This window comes from Equus asinus, chromosome 5 (genome assembly GCF_041296235.1).
Source record: "Equus asinus isolate D_3611 breed Donkey chromosome 5, EquAss-T2T_v2, whole genome shotgun sequence".
NCBI lineage: Eukaryota > Metazoa > Chordata > Mammalia > Perissodactyla > Equidae > Equus > Equus asinus.
The window spans coordinates 88198534-88216432 of NC_091794.1; the positions used below are offsets into that span (position 1 = coordinate 88198534).

At 45.7% G+C, this 17899-nt stretch overlaps 1 protein-coding gene across 1 annotated transcript in view; it reads left to right on the top strand.

Annotated features, from left to right (window-relative positions):
* The window catches only part of CSMD2 (CUB and Sushi multiple domains 2), a 588433-nt gene that overhangs the window by 90816 nt on the left and 479718 nt on the right, over nucleotides 1-17899 (top strand). The window contains exon 3 of the mRNA XM_070510384.1: nucleotides 15455-15567. Within this exon, the coding sequence (XP_070366485.1) occupies nucleotides 15455-15567 (113 nt within the window). The remainder of the gene's footprint in view (nucleotides 1-15454; nucleotides 15568-17899) is intronic.

Sequence of the window (17899 nt, forward strand, 5' to 3'; positions counted from 1 at the left end):
CCCAAGTAGCACCCCTGTCACTCATCTTACTCAGAAGGGAATCTGCACAGTGCCTCCATAAGGCCGTGGTTCTCTGCAGCACGGGAAGACAGCGGACACAGTGCCCTGTGTATCCTGGGCCTGGCCCTGCCCTCCGACCGTGTCCAGGAGGCTCAGCTGTCCAGTTCACAAGGACAGGGCCTAAGTTCCTCTCTTGCATATTCAGCACCTGCCGGGGGTGGGGGTGCCGCAGCCGATAATGGTGATGCTTAGTGTTCACCTGGGCACAGGTGCGGCCGGGGCCGCAGTAAAGTGCTGCCTCTGATGGGGAGACCTGGTCTCTTCAGACCAGCGACCATGCTCAGAACAGGCTCTGGTGGCCGACAGCAAGGGCCCTCTGGGGCAGGAGCAGGCAGGCGCGGGCCACCCCATTCTCTTGGCCCAGCCTCCCCATCCTCTTGCAGACATTTTCAGCATCTTGAGCTCCACCTGCTCCCTTCCCAGGGTGGCCCCAGCAGCTGTCAGAAGCTGGGTGGGCACAAGTCCTCAGGATGGAGAATCTCCAGGGAGGGACACCGCTGGCCACTCACTGATGCTTGGACAACTGTTGCTGTTTGTGTCTGCCTAGTACTCGAGGCACAGAGAATGCAGAGCTCTTCCAGGGAGCGCCAATCCTTGAGCGGCACCGTCTGAGGGCCGAGGGAGGTCCCACCTTCTCCTTGGAGCCCCTTGATGTGGTTCAGACTTGAAGCACAGCCTTGATGGAAGGAGAGCAGCTCCTATTCCCAAATAGGGGATGTCACCGGCCTGCTTTGGGGAAGATGGACACAGAGGCAACATCTTCTGGAACATCATGGTCCCTCTTCCTCAAAGTCAAAGTCCCTTTCCCCATTTCCACCCCACCAACCGTCCTGACCTACAGTGCCGGAGGCTTCAGCCCCTGTCACGGAAGACCAACCTGGGCTGGGGTTTTCCAGGATCCTTTGGAGGCAAATAAAGTCTGCATCTGCTGGAAGGCTGAGCAGCCTCCAGAACAATCCCCTCTCTTGGGGAGACTGGTGATTAAGCAGTCACGGCAAATGGGGGCGGGGGGGCTGAACAGCTGGTGTATCTGTTTGTTCGCCTGTCGGTGGTTGGAGAACAATTTCATAAATTACATGTAAAGTTGGGCTTTGTTTTTCCTCTGCTCGTGGCATCCCTTCTGCTTGAAATGACCTCCGTGTCTTCCCATTACCCTCCGTGCCCTTGGGATGATTGGGTCAGGATTTGTCCTTTTAGGTCAGCTCAGGCTGGGGATGTGGAGTTCCCTGGGCACATCTTTATCACTGCGCTTACAGTGTCACGTCACCGCTGTGTCTTCAGCAATAATAAAATGACTTCTGAACTCATACTGTGTGCCTGGCGCTGTTCTCTATGTTGGGCACAGGCCAGGGGACCAAATGGGCAAAAATCCTTTCCCTCAGGGAATTCACATGCTAGTGGGGAAAGTGAACTTAATAAATAAGGATTAATTAAGTATATAGTAAGTCAGATGGTGATAAATGTTATAGAGAAAACACAGGACAGAGATAGAGGAGCCAGGAAGTGGGTGGAGGCCAAGGGCTGCAATTTTAAACAGAGTGGTCATCTAAGACCTCAGTGTAAAGGTGATGTGTGAACAAAAACGTGAAGAAGATGAGAGAACCAGCCATGCACATGTGAGGAAGAGATAAGAGATAGGATAACTGGGGAAAGCAGAGGGAACAGCAAGTGCAAAGGCCCTGAGGCAGGAACTTGCCAGGTGTGTTTGAGGAACAGCAAGAGGCCATTACAGCTGGAGCCAGTGAGCAGGGGGAGACTAGTTGGTGATAAAGAGGGAGAGGTGATGGAGTGGGAGTGCTTAGTGGTGGCAGAAGATTGCCCGGGCATTTAGGTTGCTATGAAGATTTTGGCTTTATCCCAAATCAAGTGGGACCCTTTAGAAGAGTAAGCAGGGAAGTGACATGATCTGACTTAAACTGATCATGTCAGCTGCTGTGTTGAGATGGTTTGTCGAGGGACAAGGGGGAGGTGGGGAGACCAGTTAGGAGGTTATTGCAATAACTGAGGCAAGAGATGGAGGTGGCTGGAACCAACATGGGAATAATGAAGGTGAGGAGAAAAGGCTGAATTTCCAGATAAAGTAATGTAATTAATGCCTCCCTTTGAGGGTGGACACTTGAGGGCCAGGTCCATTCCTTATAAGTGTCTATCCTCAGAACCAAGCATAGCACATGACATTTAATAGGGCACACAATCGATATTTATTGAATGAATGATTGATGAGAAATAATTTTTGTGTTGATAATGGGCATAAGTCAGCCTCTGGTCTCTTTTTTGAACCTATCAGAACATAGCGCAAATCCTGAGTAACGTCTGCCTAGGTTTCCAGAGCTGATGTCATAAAGAAGGCTGTTCATGGGGGTGCTGGACCAAGAAGTGTAGGGCATGCTGGCTTCAACTGTGTTTGTCTGTTTTTCTTGCTGCAGGACTTCTCAGAGCCTTTAATACACTAATGCAGAGGTTTCCAACATTTCTCAGTTTGAAGTGCCATTAACTGTTTCTGTGGTGCTCCATGAGTAAAAGAAATACCTATCAGCTCCATTTATTAAGTAGTTAGATCCAAATAGCTGAATCAGTATTTATACGCTAACAACTTTGTAGCTGTTTGAAAAAATAATGAATACCAATTGAAAGAAAAAAGTCATATTTTTATTTCATCCTTAAATAACCACAATTGCTTACTCATGGAGTGTGTGTACCTGTTGGGCTCTGCACGGCTTCTCAAACCTTAGAATCAGATTGGACACCACCACCCTCGTATCCTGTTCCATATTGATTTTTACGTGACACCGACTTTATATCACGCCAACCACCAGACATCCAGCTTTGCAAAGATAGGATGTCACCTAATGGAACACAGCTTCACGTTGACACTGCGAACTACCTCGAGCTAGTACTTTGCATGTCCAACAGATACTGAGTATCACTGACTCCCTGGAACATTTAAAATCTCTCTCTCTCCTCTTGTAAATTCCCTGTGGCACCCTAGGGTACCATGGCACACAGTTTGGGAACCATGGTGCTACTTTGTATGTAGCATTTCCTAAAACTATTTGCCCATTTTCTCAGGCAAATCTAACATCGCACTGGATAGTATCCCGTGGAAGGTGTTTCGGGAAGAGTTGGGATAGAGCATGAAGGGAGAGAATATCCGGGACTCCTTGCTGCAAAGTTAGAATATGCAATTCTGTGGGAAATACTCCTGGGTGTTGACAGAGTGACGGGCTGAGAGGCTTTGTGTTCTGAACACACAGTGCTGTTCCCCTATTTTTAGACCTCAGCAGGGGGGCCTGCTAAGACTCCAGCCCTTGCTTCCAAAGCCTGCGTGCATCCTGGAGAGTGTTTTGGAGACGTGCGGCTCCCACCCAACTACACCGACAGGAATCCTGGCCTCCAAAAAGATAAATGTACATGTTCAGCTGAAAGCAGAGGTTTGTAGATCTGTTGGATGTTTTCTGGATAGAAGGGAATGTTTTAGAGAAGATCTTCTGGACTTAAGCTGGAGTTTTTCAGCAGCTGCCTGGCTAATGCCGGCTCACCCTCAGGAATGGGGGTTTATTAGAAGGATCCCCAGATCTTGGCGCAGCACAAGAACCCTCTCTACAGATTTTTGGTCACTAAGGGGTTTCAGGGCTACTGAGACCAGGCATGTCAGTGGCCTCATGACCAACGTAGCAACAGCATGAACTCCATGACCTGCCTTCTCTGGGCATATCATTTCCCAGAGAGCGTTCCATGGTACCCCAGCCCACAGGATGCTCTAAGAATAAAAAAAGTCTATGAAGTATATACTTAAAAGCACAGAAAGCCCAATTTTTCCAAGTTTCCCAGTTCTTAGAAGCTCTTGATGAAATGCAGATGGGAATTACCAGAGAGAACATGTGTCTGTAGGGGGGTGTGTGTGTGTGTCTGTGTGTGATTATGACTAATGTCCGTCAATTACCTGCAAATTACTAGATGATGCCTGTAATGATAGTTCTGTTTTTAGCTTAATGGTTTATGTATCTAACTAGTGGCTGCTGTCTGGAGTAGGGCTGCTGGCAAATCAAAACACTGTTTGCCAAGCCTGTCAGTGTGACAAATGTTGCTTACATTTACTCTTTTATTCCCAAGGTCAATTGGCATGTCTTTTTTTTTTAATATCACTGTTTGATGTGCTAAGAGTCTTAAATGCAAACCATTCAATAAAGACCCAATTTGCTATATTACTGTTTGTTCTGGATAATTCCGTATTAGTTGAGCTCTTTAAGAGTGCAAGGAAGACACATGCACAGATCACCCTCAGAAACAGGGATTTATTCTAAGGATCTCCAGATCTTGGGCAGCACGAGGACCATCTCTTCAGTCTTTTGGGACCTATGGGTTTCAGACCTTCTGAGACTGGGATCCTCAGCCGCCTCATTCTCAATGTGGCAATGGCCTGAGCTCTAGGACCTGTCTTCTCTGGGTACATCATTTCTCAAGGAGGGTTCCACAGAACTCCAGCCCGTGCCATGCTCTAAAAGAATCTGCAATCAGATGGGTTGAGGAGCTGTTATATAATCTATTTCTGCCTTGGAAGGTTGCTATTAGCTTATTAAAAGCCCCCAGAAGCACTTTATTTTTTATCTTTTTGTTTTCTGAAAAATCCTGGCTCACCTTTGTTTAACACAGCATTTCCCAATTCTATTTAAACAATGAACACCCTAGGATATCCCATGGAGAATAATCTAATATTTGTACTCTCTGGAAGAACCTCGTTGAGTTAATTTGTCACCCTCTGTGTTGGGGGTCCCCACCACCACCCTTAGGTTTGATGATTTGCTAGGAGGACCCACAGGATTCAGCATCTAGTTGCACTCATGGTTATGACTTACTACCATGAAAGGACACAAAGCAAAATAGCAAAGAAAACTATGCATGGGATGAAGTCTGGGGAAAACCAGGCACCAGCTTCCAAGAGTCCTCTCCCAGCGGAGCCACACAGAACGTGCTTAATCCCCCCAGCCCTGAACTGTGACAACACATGTGAAATGGTGCCATCCAGGGAAGCTCATTGGAGACTCAGTGTCCAGAGTTTTTATTGAGGGCAGATTACATAGGCACCCTCTGTCTGGTACACAACAAAGTTCCAGACTCCCAGAGGGAAGCAGGTGTTCAGTGCAAGCCATAATGCTTGTACAAATAGTTGAGGCCACTCTTATCAGTTCTGGGAATGGGGAACCTTCCTAAAATTCACATTCTCTGATACCAGCCAAGGGTCAACCTTGTAAGCTGGCCTTTCAAAGGACAACAGTGAGGCCTCTTCTGTCCACTCTGTAATAGTTAAATATTCATTTGTTCATTCATTCTGCATTTGTCTTAATCAGCTCAGGCTGCTATAACAAAAATTCCATAGACTGGGTGGCTCATAAACAGCAGAGATTTATTTCCCATAGTTCCATAGGCTGGAAGATGAGGGTATCGGCATGGTGAGAATCTGCTGAGACCTCTCTTCCAGGTTGCAGGCTGCCCACTTCTTGTTGTATCCCCACATGGTGGAGAGCAGAGAGAGGGAGCAAGCTCTCTCACGACTCTTACAAGGGCACTGATCCATTCATGGGGACTCCCCGCCATCATCTCATCTAATCCTTATTACCTCCCAGGAGCGCCACCTCCTAAGACCATCACATCACTTGGGGGGAAGGGTTTCAACATGAATTTGGGGGGGACACATCCAGTTCCAAACAATATTGCATCTACTATGTGCTATGCAACAGTGATGCAGAGGAAAAGTTAAACATAGTGCTTGCCTTCAAGGAACTCACTGTCAAGAATCTAAGACAGAAACATCACCATAATTCAATAAGAAAATCAATCCATTAAGATTGGAATGAATACTACGAAGGAAAAATACTCTGTTCTCTGAGCACATTTATCAGGGATCCCTGAACTCTTTCCCAGAGGAAGTAACATTCAAACTGAGACCTGAGAAGCTAGTGGGAGATGGGTAGGTAAGGTGGTGGCAGCCTGAGTGGCTAAGGGGGAGAGTGGTGCACACAGCCCTAGGGAAAGCATAGGCAAAGGCCCTGGGGTGGGAAGAAACATAACACATTCAAGGGAAATGGAAAGACCAGTGTGGTGGAGAGGAGACAGCAAAGGGGAGAGAGATGTGAACTGAGGCGAGGAGAAAGGCAGTCCAAGGAACGGGCAAAGGCTCCAGCCACATCACCCAGGGGGCGGTCTATCTTTGTCATTCCCACTCATGATGTCCTTGAAGCTGACCAGATCTCTGGTCTCACTTGGGGTCTAGAGCACCAGCCACGGCAGCCTTCAAGGAGGGACGGCTCAGCATCATGCCCCCATCTTCAGAAGGCTGTCATGTGCCTGGAAGACATTTCGATGAAACTTTACTCTTCGGTCTTTCCCTCCCATCCATGTTTCTCTATCTAGTGGGAACCAAGTTTTACACACACTCCAGCAATGAGGTCACCCCGATGTACTAATGGACTCCAAGGTTCCAGATTGTGGTTCGTTGAGACAAGAGTTTCATTCTGGTCTTTCCCACTGGTTCTCTGACTAATGGAAGCAAAGTCATGACCCAGAGAGCTTGGCCCAATGCTCAAATGGGGAAAGGCTGGTATGTTCTGACCCGTCTCTGAGGTTCAGCATCAGAGACCCATTGGCATTCAATAATTATTTGAGGAATTAAACTCAGATTGAACTTGAGAGATGGCTCATCCCTCCCCAAGCAGGTGTGACTGGCAAAGTTCTGTACATGAACCCAAGTCCGTCTCTCTGGAGCCTCTACCTTGTGGTCCTGGTCCATTGCTAAGCATTTCATGAGGACACTGGTGTGTCAGGTATGACCCTTTATGGATGGGAAGGCAGTTCTCGTCCTGACCAACTCTTTTTTACTTGACATGCCCACTTCCTTCAACTGCTCCTCACCTGACAGCATTCCTTCATTGTCTCCTTACCCCAAGACTAACGCCTCAAAGCCAAGAGGCCCCAGACCAGGAAGTTGGTAGTTGGTCAACCTAGAGCCCTGAAGTTCTCAAACATGGTCACTATCGCCCAGAGTAAGAAAACCAGCTTTTACTTTTGCAGGTAGGAATTTGCAAACACTCCTTGGGTGGAATAAGTGTCATATCACCGCATTTAAAGAAATTTGACCTTGAGCCCCCACTCATGAAGGTGAGAAATTCCATTTCCGCCATTGTTGGGGTTCCCTCAAACAAGGTCCTACACAGACCACAACATTTCCGGACGGCTCCGCCATCTTCATTCCACACTGGCCACTGCTGATGTGCTCAAGGCCCCAGTGTTACTTGAAGGGGAGGCATCAACTCAGTTGAATCGGTGCCAAGCTTGGGTCTGGGAGCGCAAGCTCTTCTGCTTGGGATGGGAGCCTGTCTGTGTGCGGTCCAGCCTCGCCAGGTGCCCCGTAGGGCAATTCCCCTCTGTGGTTCTGCCACCTTCTCCACTCCCCACAAAGACAGAGGGCGCAGGTCCCAGCGTTGGGCAGTCGCACCTTCCCACCTCACCACTCTTCTTCTCCACCCTCCAAGAGCTTCCTTGTCTCCTCTTACTGATTTCCCCTTCTCTTCTTCTTGGAGTGATTGGGAGGAAAAAGAGATGTGCAAAAAATCTGCTTTTTCCTTATATCTCACCTCATTTCATGAGTATGTGAAGGAATTACCAAAGTCAGTTGGTGTTTCTTAGACCGTGTCTGGAAGTCTCTCCCTCCTCTTGTCCATACTGCCAGCGACAGGATGAACTGTGACACTGTGTAGCTGCCCCTGGAAATGTCAGATAACCTGCCATTCATTCATTCATTCATTCATTCCCTCATTCAACAATAAATAGGCAAGGAACTGGACAAAGATGAGCAAAACAAACACAGCCGCTGCTTTCGTGGAGTTTTCAGTCTATCAGAGGGACCTTAGTAAAATAATCACAGAAATAATAAAAATATTTACTCCAAAACATCTAATTAGGAATGGTGATGAATCCTAGGAAAGCAGAAAAAAAGATGTTGTCAGGATGGGTCGTGTCATGCTGTGTGTAATAATGGTGTTTTTATTTTCTAATGCTTTGACAGCTAGCGACCTTGCTGACCCAGGAGGACAGCCCCTCCCAGGGTCAGCTAATTCCAAGACATAGCACACTGCCCTTCAGGGAGGGAGCCTTTCATATGCAAACCACCCAATCCAGGGTCCAGCCACCTCATTTACTGAGCTTTGACATGTTGAGCCACTGTCCCCTTGCCTTGATCACCCAGGGCCAGGAGTCAGACAACTGAGGATAGTCCCCACAACCTGAAGCCCTCTGAAATTATTCAAACTAGCCAATCCCAAACACACCTAGCCTGCTTCCATGCCTTCTTCCCTGCGAGAACCCCAGTAAAGGCTCTTGCCCACGTTTTCCTCCTGCTCCTTCCACCTCCTGAGGACCCTGGTGCTTCCCTCTGTGGTCCTGCCTGGCCTGGCGTGCCCCCCTCCTGGAGACTGCAAGTAATCAACTCTCTTGTTTATGGCAATTGTTTCCTGATTTGTTGTCTTTACTATACTTAATAATCATAAAATCTACATTTTAAAACACTGGTAACAAACAGCCCTCAACTCTCAATGCCTTAACTCACCAAAAGTTTATTTCTTGCTCATAGTGCATGTTCAAAAACGGTTTGCAGGAGCTCTCAGGGGCCCCGGCTGACAGACACCCAGGATCACTGCTGTTGGGGAGCGAAGGGGATTTTGGCAAAAGGCACTCAGGCTCCTCAAGGCTCCCTCCTGGAAATAGCGCACTTCACCGCTGCCCACATGTCGTTGGCAAAGCCAGTGCCGTGGCTGGGCCCCACTCAGTCAGCAAGGATGGGGAGGCACGCTCCACCACGTGTCTGGAAGGAAAGCTGGAGAGATGTGGTGAGGAGTCCTAGGGACTTCCACAGGGACCCATGAGGATGTGAAATAGATCGACTGGGCTGGGAGGGCAAGAACTTATCTTTCTGAAAATAAGATTGGGGCGTTTGCGATGAGATTTGAGTGACGAGCAGTTAATTAGACAAACAGGTGGAGGGAACGTGAGAGAGGCTTCTAAAAAGGAAATGCTTGTGCAAAGACCCTGAGGATGAGGGGCGGCATCTTGAAGGAACTGAAGCCAGCCTTGTACCAGGGGAGGGCAAAGAGAAAGTAGGGGAGAAGGATTTTATTACTGGCGTTGTTTGGAGTGTGGACTGATGGTGAGGATAAGAAGTGGACTTTTAAAGTCTGTTTGATTATTGTTTTCAAATTCTCCATGGGAAATGTACTCCTTGTTGCCTGCACTCTCGGATGACCACTGCCCATGCGCTTGACCAAAGATGACTGGAGGGGCTGGAGCCAGGCAGGATATAAGGCAGAGAATCTGGCAGGGGCTGAGTCATACAGGGTTTGTGGAACTCATTCAGGATTCTGGCCTTAATCCTAAGAACGGTGGGAAACCATTGATGGATTGTGAACTCGGAGAGTGAGAAATTTGGGGTTATGCACATCACCAGTTTCCAAGACCTTGGGTTACTCTGCGCAGGGAAGCAGAAGCAAAGAGAAGGTTCTTGAGGAAGTGGGAAAGGCAATGAGCCCTGATAAAGCAGAAGATGAGTGCTAGCTTACATCTATGGCCATGCCACCTGTTGGCAGAAACTGTTCTCTGCTCATTTTAGAGTCAATGGGGAGATAACCAACAGCAAGAGGGGGCTGTTACCTTTCTTGCCATCATTTTACCCTATTTCTCTAATAAAGCTAGATTCTACTATTGAAGAATGTCTCACTCCTTTCTATGATATTTAGACTTTTCAGATAAAAGATGGGAAAGTCTGAAAGTTTTATTTGCTCATTGCAACATGCAGTGTGGTAACTCCTCCTGACTTGAGGGGGTCGTGAGCTTTGTGTAAAATCCATTTGATGATAATGAGTAGGGGAGGGAAGAGCTGACAGTGGGGCAGGGGGACGATGATTCAAGTAACCAGATGGGGAGGTTCAAGCTTTCACACTCTCTCCAGCTTTAGCGCCTCTGAGGAATCCTCCATGTTAGAATTTATCTACCAAGCCTGGGAAATCACAGAGTGGTGGTAAATATCTGATTAGAGAAAATGCCTAGTAAGCTTCAATTCCATATATTGCAAGTGATAAAACTGTAATTGTTTGTTGACAGTATACATTAGCTATTCACAGCTTGTGTCAATATAGTACCAAGAAACTAGGATCTGCCATCTTTAATGGCAACTCAAAAATATCGTGGAAGTAACTTGGGGAATAAAATCAACAAGCTCCACTCAGTGGGAAGAATGCCACTCCCAGAGATGACTCACGGGAGAAGCCTTGGTGAGATGTGAGATTCCTCCGGGAAGCTGTGTGTTGTTGAAGGAAAACTTCTCCCCAGGCTGAGTGTCTGGGAAGGACACCCAAGGGCATAATTCTGGTGATCATGGGTGAGAGGCAAGTTGCAGCTGCTGTGAGTTGGGCCCACTTGGAGGTAGAGACAACCAGGGCCGGGTGGGATGGGAATGAGGGGGTCAGGTCTTGATAGAGGTCTGGCCCCATTGGGGACAGTTTGGTGTTTTAATGGCGGGTCATTGAGGGTAGCAATCTGTCATCAGTGGACATGAATATCTGGGGTTAGGGGAAGGGTAGAGGATGCCTGGGCAAGTCAGCGGGAAGTCAAAGGATGGGTGAGTGGTGGCCTTGGATCCAGGGTTACGGTTCTGACGGTCAGTCCTTTTCCAGCAAGGACCCAGCCAGTGCTGCAGGTGTGTGTGCGGAGGGGAGCAACACAGGGGTTGGAATGGACAAGAGGCAGCTGAAGGGAGGGGCCTGACAAGGACCAAGCGGGAGCTCAAGGCTCAGTCTGGGAAGACTGAGTTGAGGTCAGATGTAACGGAGGACTGAGGTGCTGTTCAATAGAAACAGTGTGAGCCACATATAGAATCTTTAAAAACTTTTCATTTTGGAATAATTATAGATTCACAGGAAATTTACAAGGATAGTACAGAGAGGTTCCATGTACCCTTCACTCAGTTTCCTGCAATGGGCACATCTAATGTAACTATCATACAGTGTCAAACCCTGGGAGTTGACATGGGTGCAATGTGTGTGCGTACTTCTGTGTCATTTTATCACATGTGGATTCACGTCACCACCACTGCAATCAAGGTACAGTACTGTTCCATCCCCACAGAGAGCTCCCTCGTGCTGCCCCTTTATAGTCGCCCCCACTTCCCTCCTTCTCACCATCCCCAACCGCTGACAACCACTAATCTGCTTTCCATCTCTTTACTATCATTTCCGGGATATTATATAAATGGAATCATCTGGTGTGTCACCTTTTGAGACAAGCCTTTTTTCACTCATCGTCATGCCCTTGAGATCCTTCCAAGTTGCTCCATGGGCCAGTAGTCTGTTCATTTTTGTTGCTGAATGGTATTCCATGGTATGGATACACCACAGTTTGTTTAATCGTTCAGCTGTAGTAGGGCATTTTGGTTATTTCTAGTCTTGGCTATTACAAAAACAAATGAAACTGCTAGGAACAATCACGCGCGGGTTTTCGTGTGGACGCGTTTTCACTTCTCTGGGATAAATGTCCCAGAGTGCGATTGCTGAGTTTATGATTGGTGTGTGTGTAGTATTTCTCTAAAGAGAGACCACCAAACTCTTTTCAGGAGTGTCTGTACCATTTTACCTTCTACCAGCAATGTAGGAGAAATCCAGTTGCTCTGCGTCATCACCAGCATTTGGTTTTGTCCCTATTTTTATTTTTATCTGTTCTAATGGTATGTAATAATACCTCTTGTGGTCTTAATTTGCACTTTGCTAATGGCTAATGATGTTGAACCTTTTCCATGTGCTTGTTTGCCACCCTCTTTAGTGAAATGTCTCTTTGTGTCTTTTGTCGATTTTCCAATTAGATGGTTATATCCTTGCCTTGTTCTCAATCTTGGGGGCAAAGCACTGTCTTTCGCCATTAAGTGTGATGTTAGCTATAAGATATTTGGAGGTGCTGTTTATCAAGTCAGGAAGTTTCCCTCTAAGTTTTCCAAAAGTTTTTTTTTTCTTTTTAGTTTGGAATGAGTGTTGAATTTTGTCAAGTGCTTTTTCTGCATCAATTGATATGGTCATGTGATTTTTCTACTTTTGGCTGCTAATATGGTGAATTATATTGATTGATTTTCAAATATTGAACCAACCTTGCTTCCTTGGAATAAACCCCACTTGGTTATGGGTTATAATTATTTTCGTATATTGCTGAATTTGCTTTGCTAATATTTTGTTAAGAAATTTTGTGTTTGTATTCATGTGGATATTGGTCTTTAGTTTTCTTTATTTGTACTGTCTTTGGTTTTGGTATCAGGGTAATACTGTCCTCATAAGTAAGTTTGGAAGTGCTCCTTGCTCCTCTGTTTCCTGGAAGGGACTGTATAGAATTTATGTTAATTCCTCCTTGTATGTTTGTTAGAATTCTCTAGTGAACCCATCTAGGCCTGCATATTTCTTTTTGTGGAGTTTTTAAGTTACTAATTCAATTTCCTTAATACTTATACGGCTATTCAAATTATCTATTTCATGTTGGGAAAGTTATGGTAGTTTGTGCTTTCCAAGGGACTGCTCCGTTTCATCTAATTTGTCAACTGTATGTACATAATTTGTAGTATTTCCTTATTATCCTTTTGATAACTACCCGATCGGTTTTCCTTAACCCTTGCCAATCTGGATATTTGCCAATCGGATCGGTGAAAAATTAATCTTGTGGATTCCATTCTCACATTTGTGACATGAATTAGGCGAATCATCTTACTGTTTTTGTTTGTTGGTGTCCTTTACTCTTTTGCTCTTTACCTGTTTATCTTTTTCATATCGATTTGTAAATGTTCTTTACAGATTATGAACACTATGCCTTTTCCTGTCATACGTATTATACATAATCTTTCCACTTTGCATTTTTCTCTTTGTCTTTTTTACAGTTTCTTTTGCTCCACATGCATGCTTTTAATTTTCACACAATTAAATCAATCAGTATTTTCCTTTAAGGCCTCTGGGGTTTCACGCTGTATCCATCAGTACTCAATCAATTTCAAGAGATGGAACCCAATCAAACTAGCTTAAGCCAAAAAAAGTAAAAGAAAGAAAGCAAAGAAGGAAGGGGCGGGGGGAGGGAGAAAGGAAGGAAGGAAGAAAGGAAGGATGCAAACAAAGAGTGTCGGCTCGTGTAACGGGCACTGCAGAGACAGCACCCTCTGCATGGCTGGATTAAGGATCCCCAAAATATGTCGTCAGGGCTGTGTTTATCTTCTCTCCTCACGGCTCAGCTTTGTTTGTATCTATGTGGGATATCATTGTCTCTAAAGCAGATAGGCTCCTTGTATTGGTAAAAAGGCTGCTGGAGGTCCCAAGCTTACATTCTAATGATTTAGAATCCAAAACTAAAAGACTCTCAGAGTCTGTTTGATATCCTATCCCATAGAAGAACTCAAAATGACCCTGCTTGGGTTTTGGCCCCCTTCCCTCTTCTCTATCCCTTAAGCCAGTTCCTAATGATCAGGGATATGCCATGGTGGGTCATTTGCCCAGTTCTGTGGCTGGTGAGCAGTGGGGGTACCTATCTGAACCTCATGCGATGACAGCTCCCTAGAAGAATGATGGGCAGGCAGAAACCAAAGGAATCCTTGAAACGTGTCGTGCTGAGAAAGACCTTCCCCAGCATAAGTTGATAAAAAGAAATAGTTTGTTTCCTTCTAACATGTGTGGTTTCATTATTTTACATATAAACTTTGAACCACGTGAGAAACAAAGGGAGTTAGGGGCAGAAAGATGGGGAAGAGGAGAGAATATGGCGTGAGGTAGGGATCCTTTGCTGGATGTTTTTATACCTGAAGAGAAGATGACTTTGAAACTTATTTGGCCACCCATTCCACAGTTTGATCCCTTTTCCTTGAGTTTATTCTGAGTTAACATGAATCCTGTAAGATTAGGATGGTAGGAAAGGCCAGGGCTTCATCTAGCACAGGGCTGTTCAAGGTGGGCATTAACAAATATCTGATTTAACTAGTCTGAACCCAATACTCAAGCTCTCTAGGGGACTTCTGTGCATCAAGATTTTATATGGCCATTGGAGGTAGAGGGAGGGATCCAGGAGCATCATAGCTATTCCAAACTACTTAAAAATGGGGGTAAAAGTAAACCTTGAATCTTCTCCCAGAGCCCTGAAGGGTGGGGAGGCAGTTGAGCCTCAGATATGGGATGAAGGACAAAGGTAGACAGGAGACTGCCCATCGCACTACCACCTGTGTGCACAATGAGGTCGCCTGTGGGGACCACCATGCATGCATGCCCAGTGGAGGACAATTTCTTTCCTAAAATATGTCCCCAAACATTCAGTGAAAGCTTTGTTATTTTATCTTTTTAACATTAGAAGAATCTTTTAAAAATGAATCTCTTGTGCTAAAAACATTATCTCAGGTTCAACAATTCCTTCCATTTCACCCCTGTTTCTTCTTCTTCACTTAACTTGCAGGAAAAAAAAAAATAAGCATTTTAATTTTAAAGGCATGTACAGTAGGATCCCACTTGTATGAAATTATTTTATTGAATCTGATCCCATCTATTGGTCCGCCTCTTTGTATGTCAACTGTCAAGAATGATTATTTCTAGATTGCATTGGGTTTTTAGTTTTTGCTTTCATCTTTTTAAAATAAGCACTTATCTTTTGTATAAAAGCGGTAGACTTATTCCTTTTAAAGAATAAAGCCTATGATAAGAAGCATCCACATTCTGCTACTTCGACTTGGATGTATTTTCCTCAGTATGGAATAAATATTGTCTACTGGCAATTATTAGTTTTAAATTTGAGGGGAAGTCTACCCAGAGCCTCAAAGGGTCTCAGCCAGAAAGGGAAGAGACAGGAGAAGAAACTGGAAGTGGAGAAAAGAGAAGGGACATAAAGGAGGCAGGCCTCCAGGTTGAGGATAGCCCATGGCTTGGGGGGAATAGCCCCTATGTTTCTGTGACAGGAGACTGCTGGTTCCATCACCTCTGCCTCATCACCGCTTTGTTTTTGAATACCTTCCATATGCCTGATGTTTCATATCCCTCCCTCCGCCATATCAGCATTGTGCATCCAGCAGGTGCTCAATAAATGCTTAATGGATGTGCAGTACCCAAGGGGGTCATTCTCCCTAAATCACACCTCTTTTTTTTTTTCGGTGAGGAAGATTGTCCCTGACCTAACATCTATGCCAGTCTTCCTCTACTTTACATGTGGGATGTCACCACAGCATGGCTTCATGGCCGTGTGTAGGTCTGTGCCTGGGACCTGAACCCATAAACCCAAGCCACCAAAGCGGGCCGTGTGAACTTAACCACTCCACCACTGGCCGCCCCTAAATTGCATCTTTATCTTTCAGGCTCACAGGCTTTCAACTGCCAGCCACCATTGTCAGCGCCGCCAGCACCCTCTCTCTGCGCCTCATCAGTGACTATGCAGTCAGCGCGCAGGGCTTCCGCGCCAGCTATGAAGGTAGGTGCGTCCCAGCCCCAGCTTGTGGGGGCCTAACCTGTGTGGTCCTAATGGGCACAGGCGCGGGGCTGCGCTGCTCTCGGCCGCGGGGACGGCTGCCTCAGATTCAGAGGCTGCGCCAGTGCTAACAAGGCTGGTTACTTACCAGTAACTCAGTGATTGAAATGGCCTGTGCCGCGTTTCCAGGAAACTGAGAATTGAAATGAGAGCTCGGCCCCAGCAGTTCATCCTCAGGGCCTGGTAACATCTATTTCTCTGTCCCCTTAACTGAGTTTGGTTGTGTTTTTATTTTTTCAATTCCGTTTTCTATTGGGCTTAGTTGTACAAGATGCCTCAGTCTGGTTTTGGGAATAAGAGAGAGATAAACCCTAAGTAAAAGAAAGAAAATAAGTCACTGAAAAAAATTTCTGCTCCATATAGTGACTGCAAAAAGTCAGTTTTCTATCATTCAGGGAAGAACAATTAATGTTTTCTTACTAGCACAGATTAGGGATTCTTGGTTTGAGTTATGCAAATAATTTCCACTTTCTCAGCCTGCTTAAATATGTGTTGGCATTCAAATTAACACTAATATCTTCAGATTATACACTATTATTATTATTAACTTTATTATGTTAGTTCAGAAGGTGGTACTTCTAGATTTCTGTCATTTCCCTGGGAAATTTACATCTCATTAATAGGTAATTATGCTGCTCTTGGCTGAGACCCACACCATTATTTTGTGTTAGATCATTAATAGGCATATTTTAAGACTGTTAATGATAATTAATAACAGTAGTGACATAACACCCGTAAAGCATGTCCGTTATTCGAAAGCTTTCTTTCTGTTGCCTCCAAGGACTTAATAAGTGATACTTTCTTGAATGAAGCTACAGCAATATAGAAATAGATACCATCTATGTCTTGGCCGGGAATACACCACGAAGGAGGGCAGCTCCTACGTCCTTGGCAAAGTCCACCCCTGGTGGTAGGGCTATGGGGGGCACAGTTGGGTGCTGTAACTGGAGCAATTGAGGGCTCCCAAGAAGATTTCAGTTTTAACTAAAGCTTCCTGCGAAGGCTCCAGAGAAAGTTCCACATACCTTTAACTGAGGGCTCCTGATATAACCCAGATCCCTTTAACTGAGGGCTCCTGACATAACCCAGATCCCTTTAACTGAGGGCTCCTGACATAACCCAGATCCCTTTAACTGAGGGCTCCTGACATAACCCAGATCCCTTTAACTGAGGGCTCCTGACAGAACCCAGATCCCTTTAACTGAGGGCTCCTGACTAAGACCTAACTATCTCTAAAATGAGGTCTCCTGAGGTAGGTAGGCCAATTTCTTTTGAAAAAATGATCAGTTCCTCCCCCTAGCAAGTCTGTGATCTTGGTCATCCTAACTACGTCTTCACCTTGAAACTTTGGCCCTAAACCCAAACTAATTCTCTCCAAGTTTGAACTACAATATCCTGACTAAGAGAGGCTCTTCAGAAGCTTCTTGAATTCTCTCTGACCCAGAGCTCCCTCTACAATGTGTTGGCCTTGGGGAGATGGGCCGTGTTTGGGCCTGGCGAGTCAATGAGTCAGTGACCAGAGTTGGTGCCTGCAGAGATCCTGGGAGGGCTGACAACTGGGGTTCTGGTTGGGCATTTGTGGTGTCCTCATTCAGCAATCCTTGTAGATGTTTGTCTGAGGCTGGACTTCCATGAGGCTTTAGGAAAAAAATGTCCTACTGATCCCTTGACCACACCGCCCCCGTGGGGAACAATGCAAGCACTTCTCTGTACCCCGGAGCAGATCTGAGGGTACAATCACAGAGTCCCTTTAAATCAGAGGGTCAAGCCTGGAATTCATAGGCAGGGTCTGGGATTGGGCATCAAAGGTCTGCAAGCACCTTGAAATTAGAGGCAAAATTCTGAATATATATGAGGATGTGTATTTTTTTCTAGGAAGGGTCTCGAACAGGGATCTGCAAACTATGGCCCCCTGGCCAAATCCAGCCCATGGCTTGTTTTTGTAAATAAAGTTTTGTTAGAACACAGCCAAGCCCCTTTGTTGACATATTGTCCATGACTCTTTGCGTGCCCTACAACTGCAGAGTTGTGTTTCTGCCACACACACCATGTAACCTGCAAAATCTAATAGGTTTACACTCTGCTCCTTCGCAGAAAAAGTTTGCTGACCCCAGTCTAGAGCTGTGCTATTCAGTGTAGTAGGCTCTAGCCACATGTGCATATTTGTATTTAAATTAATCAAAATTCAATAAAATTTAAAATTCGCTTTCTCCGTCTCCCTAAACTCATGTCAAGTGTTTAATCGCTGTGTATGGCTACCAAACTGGACAGCACA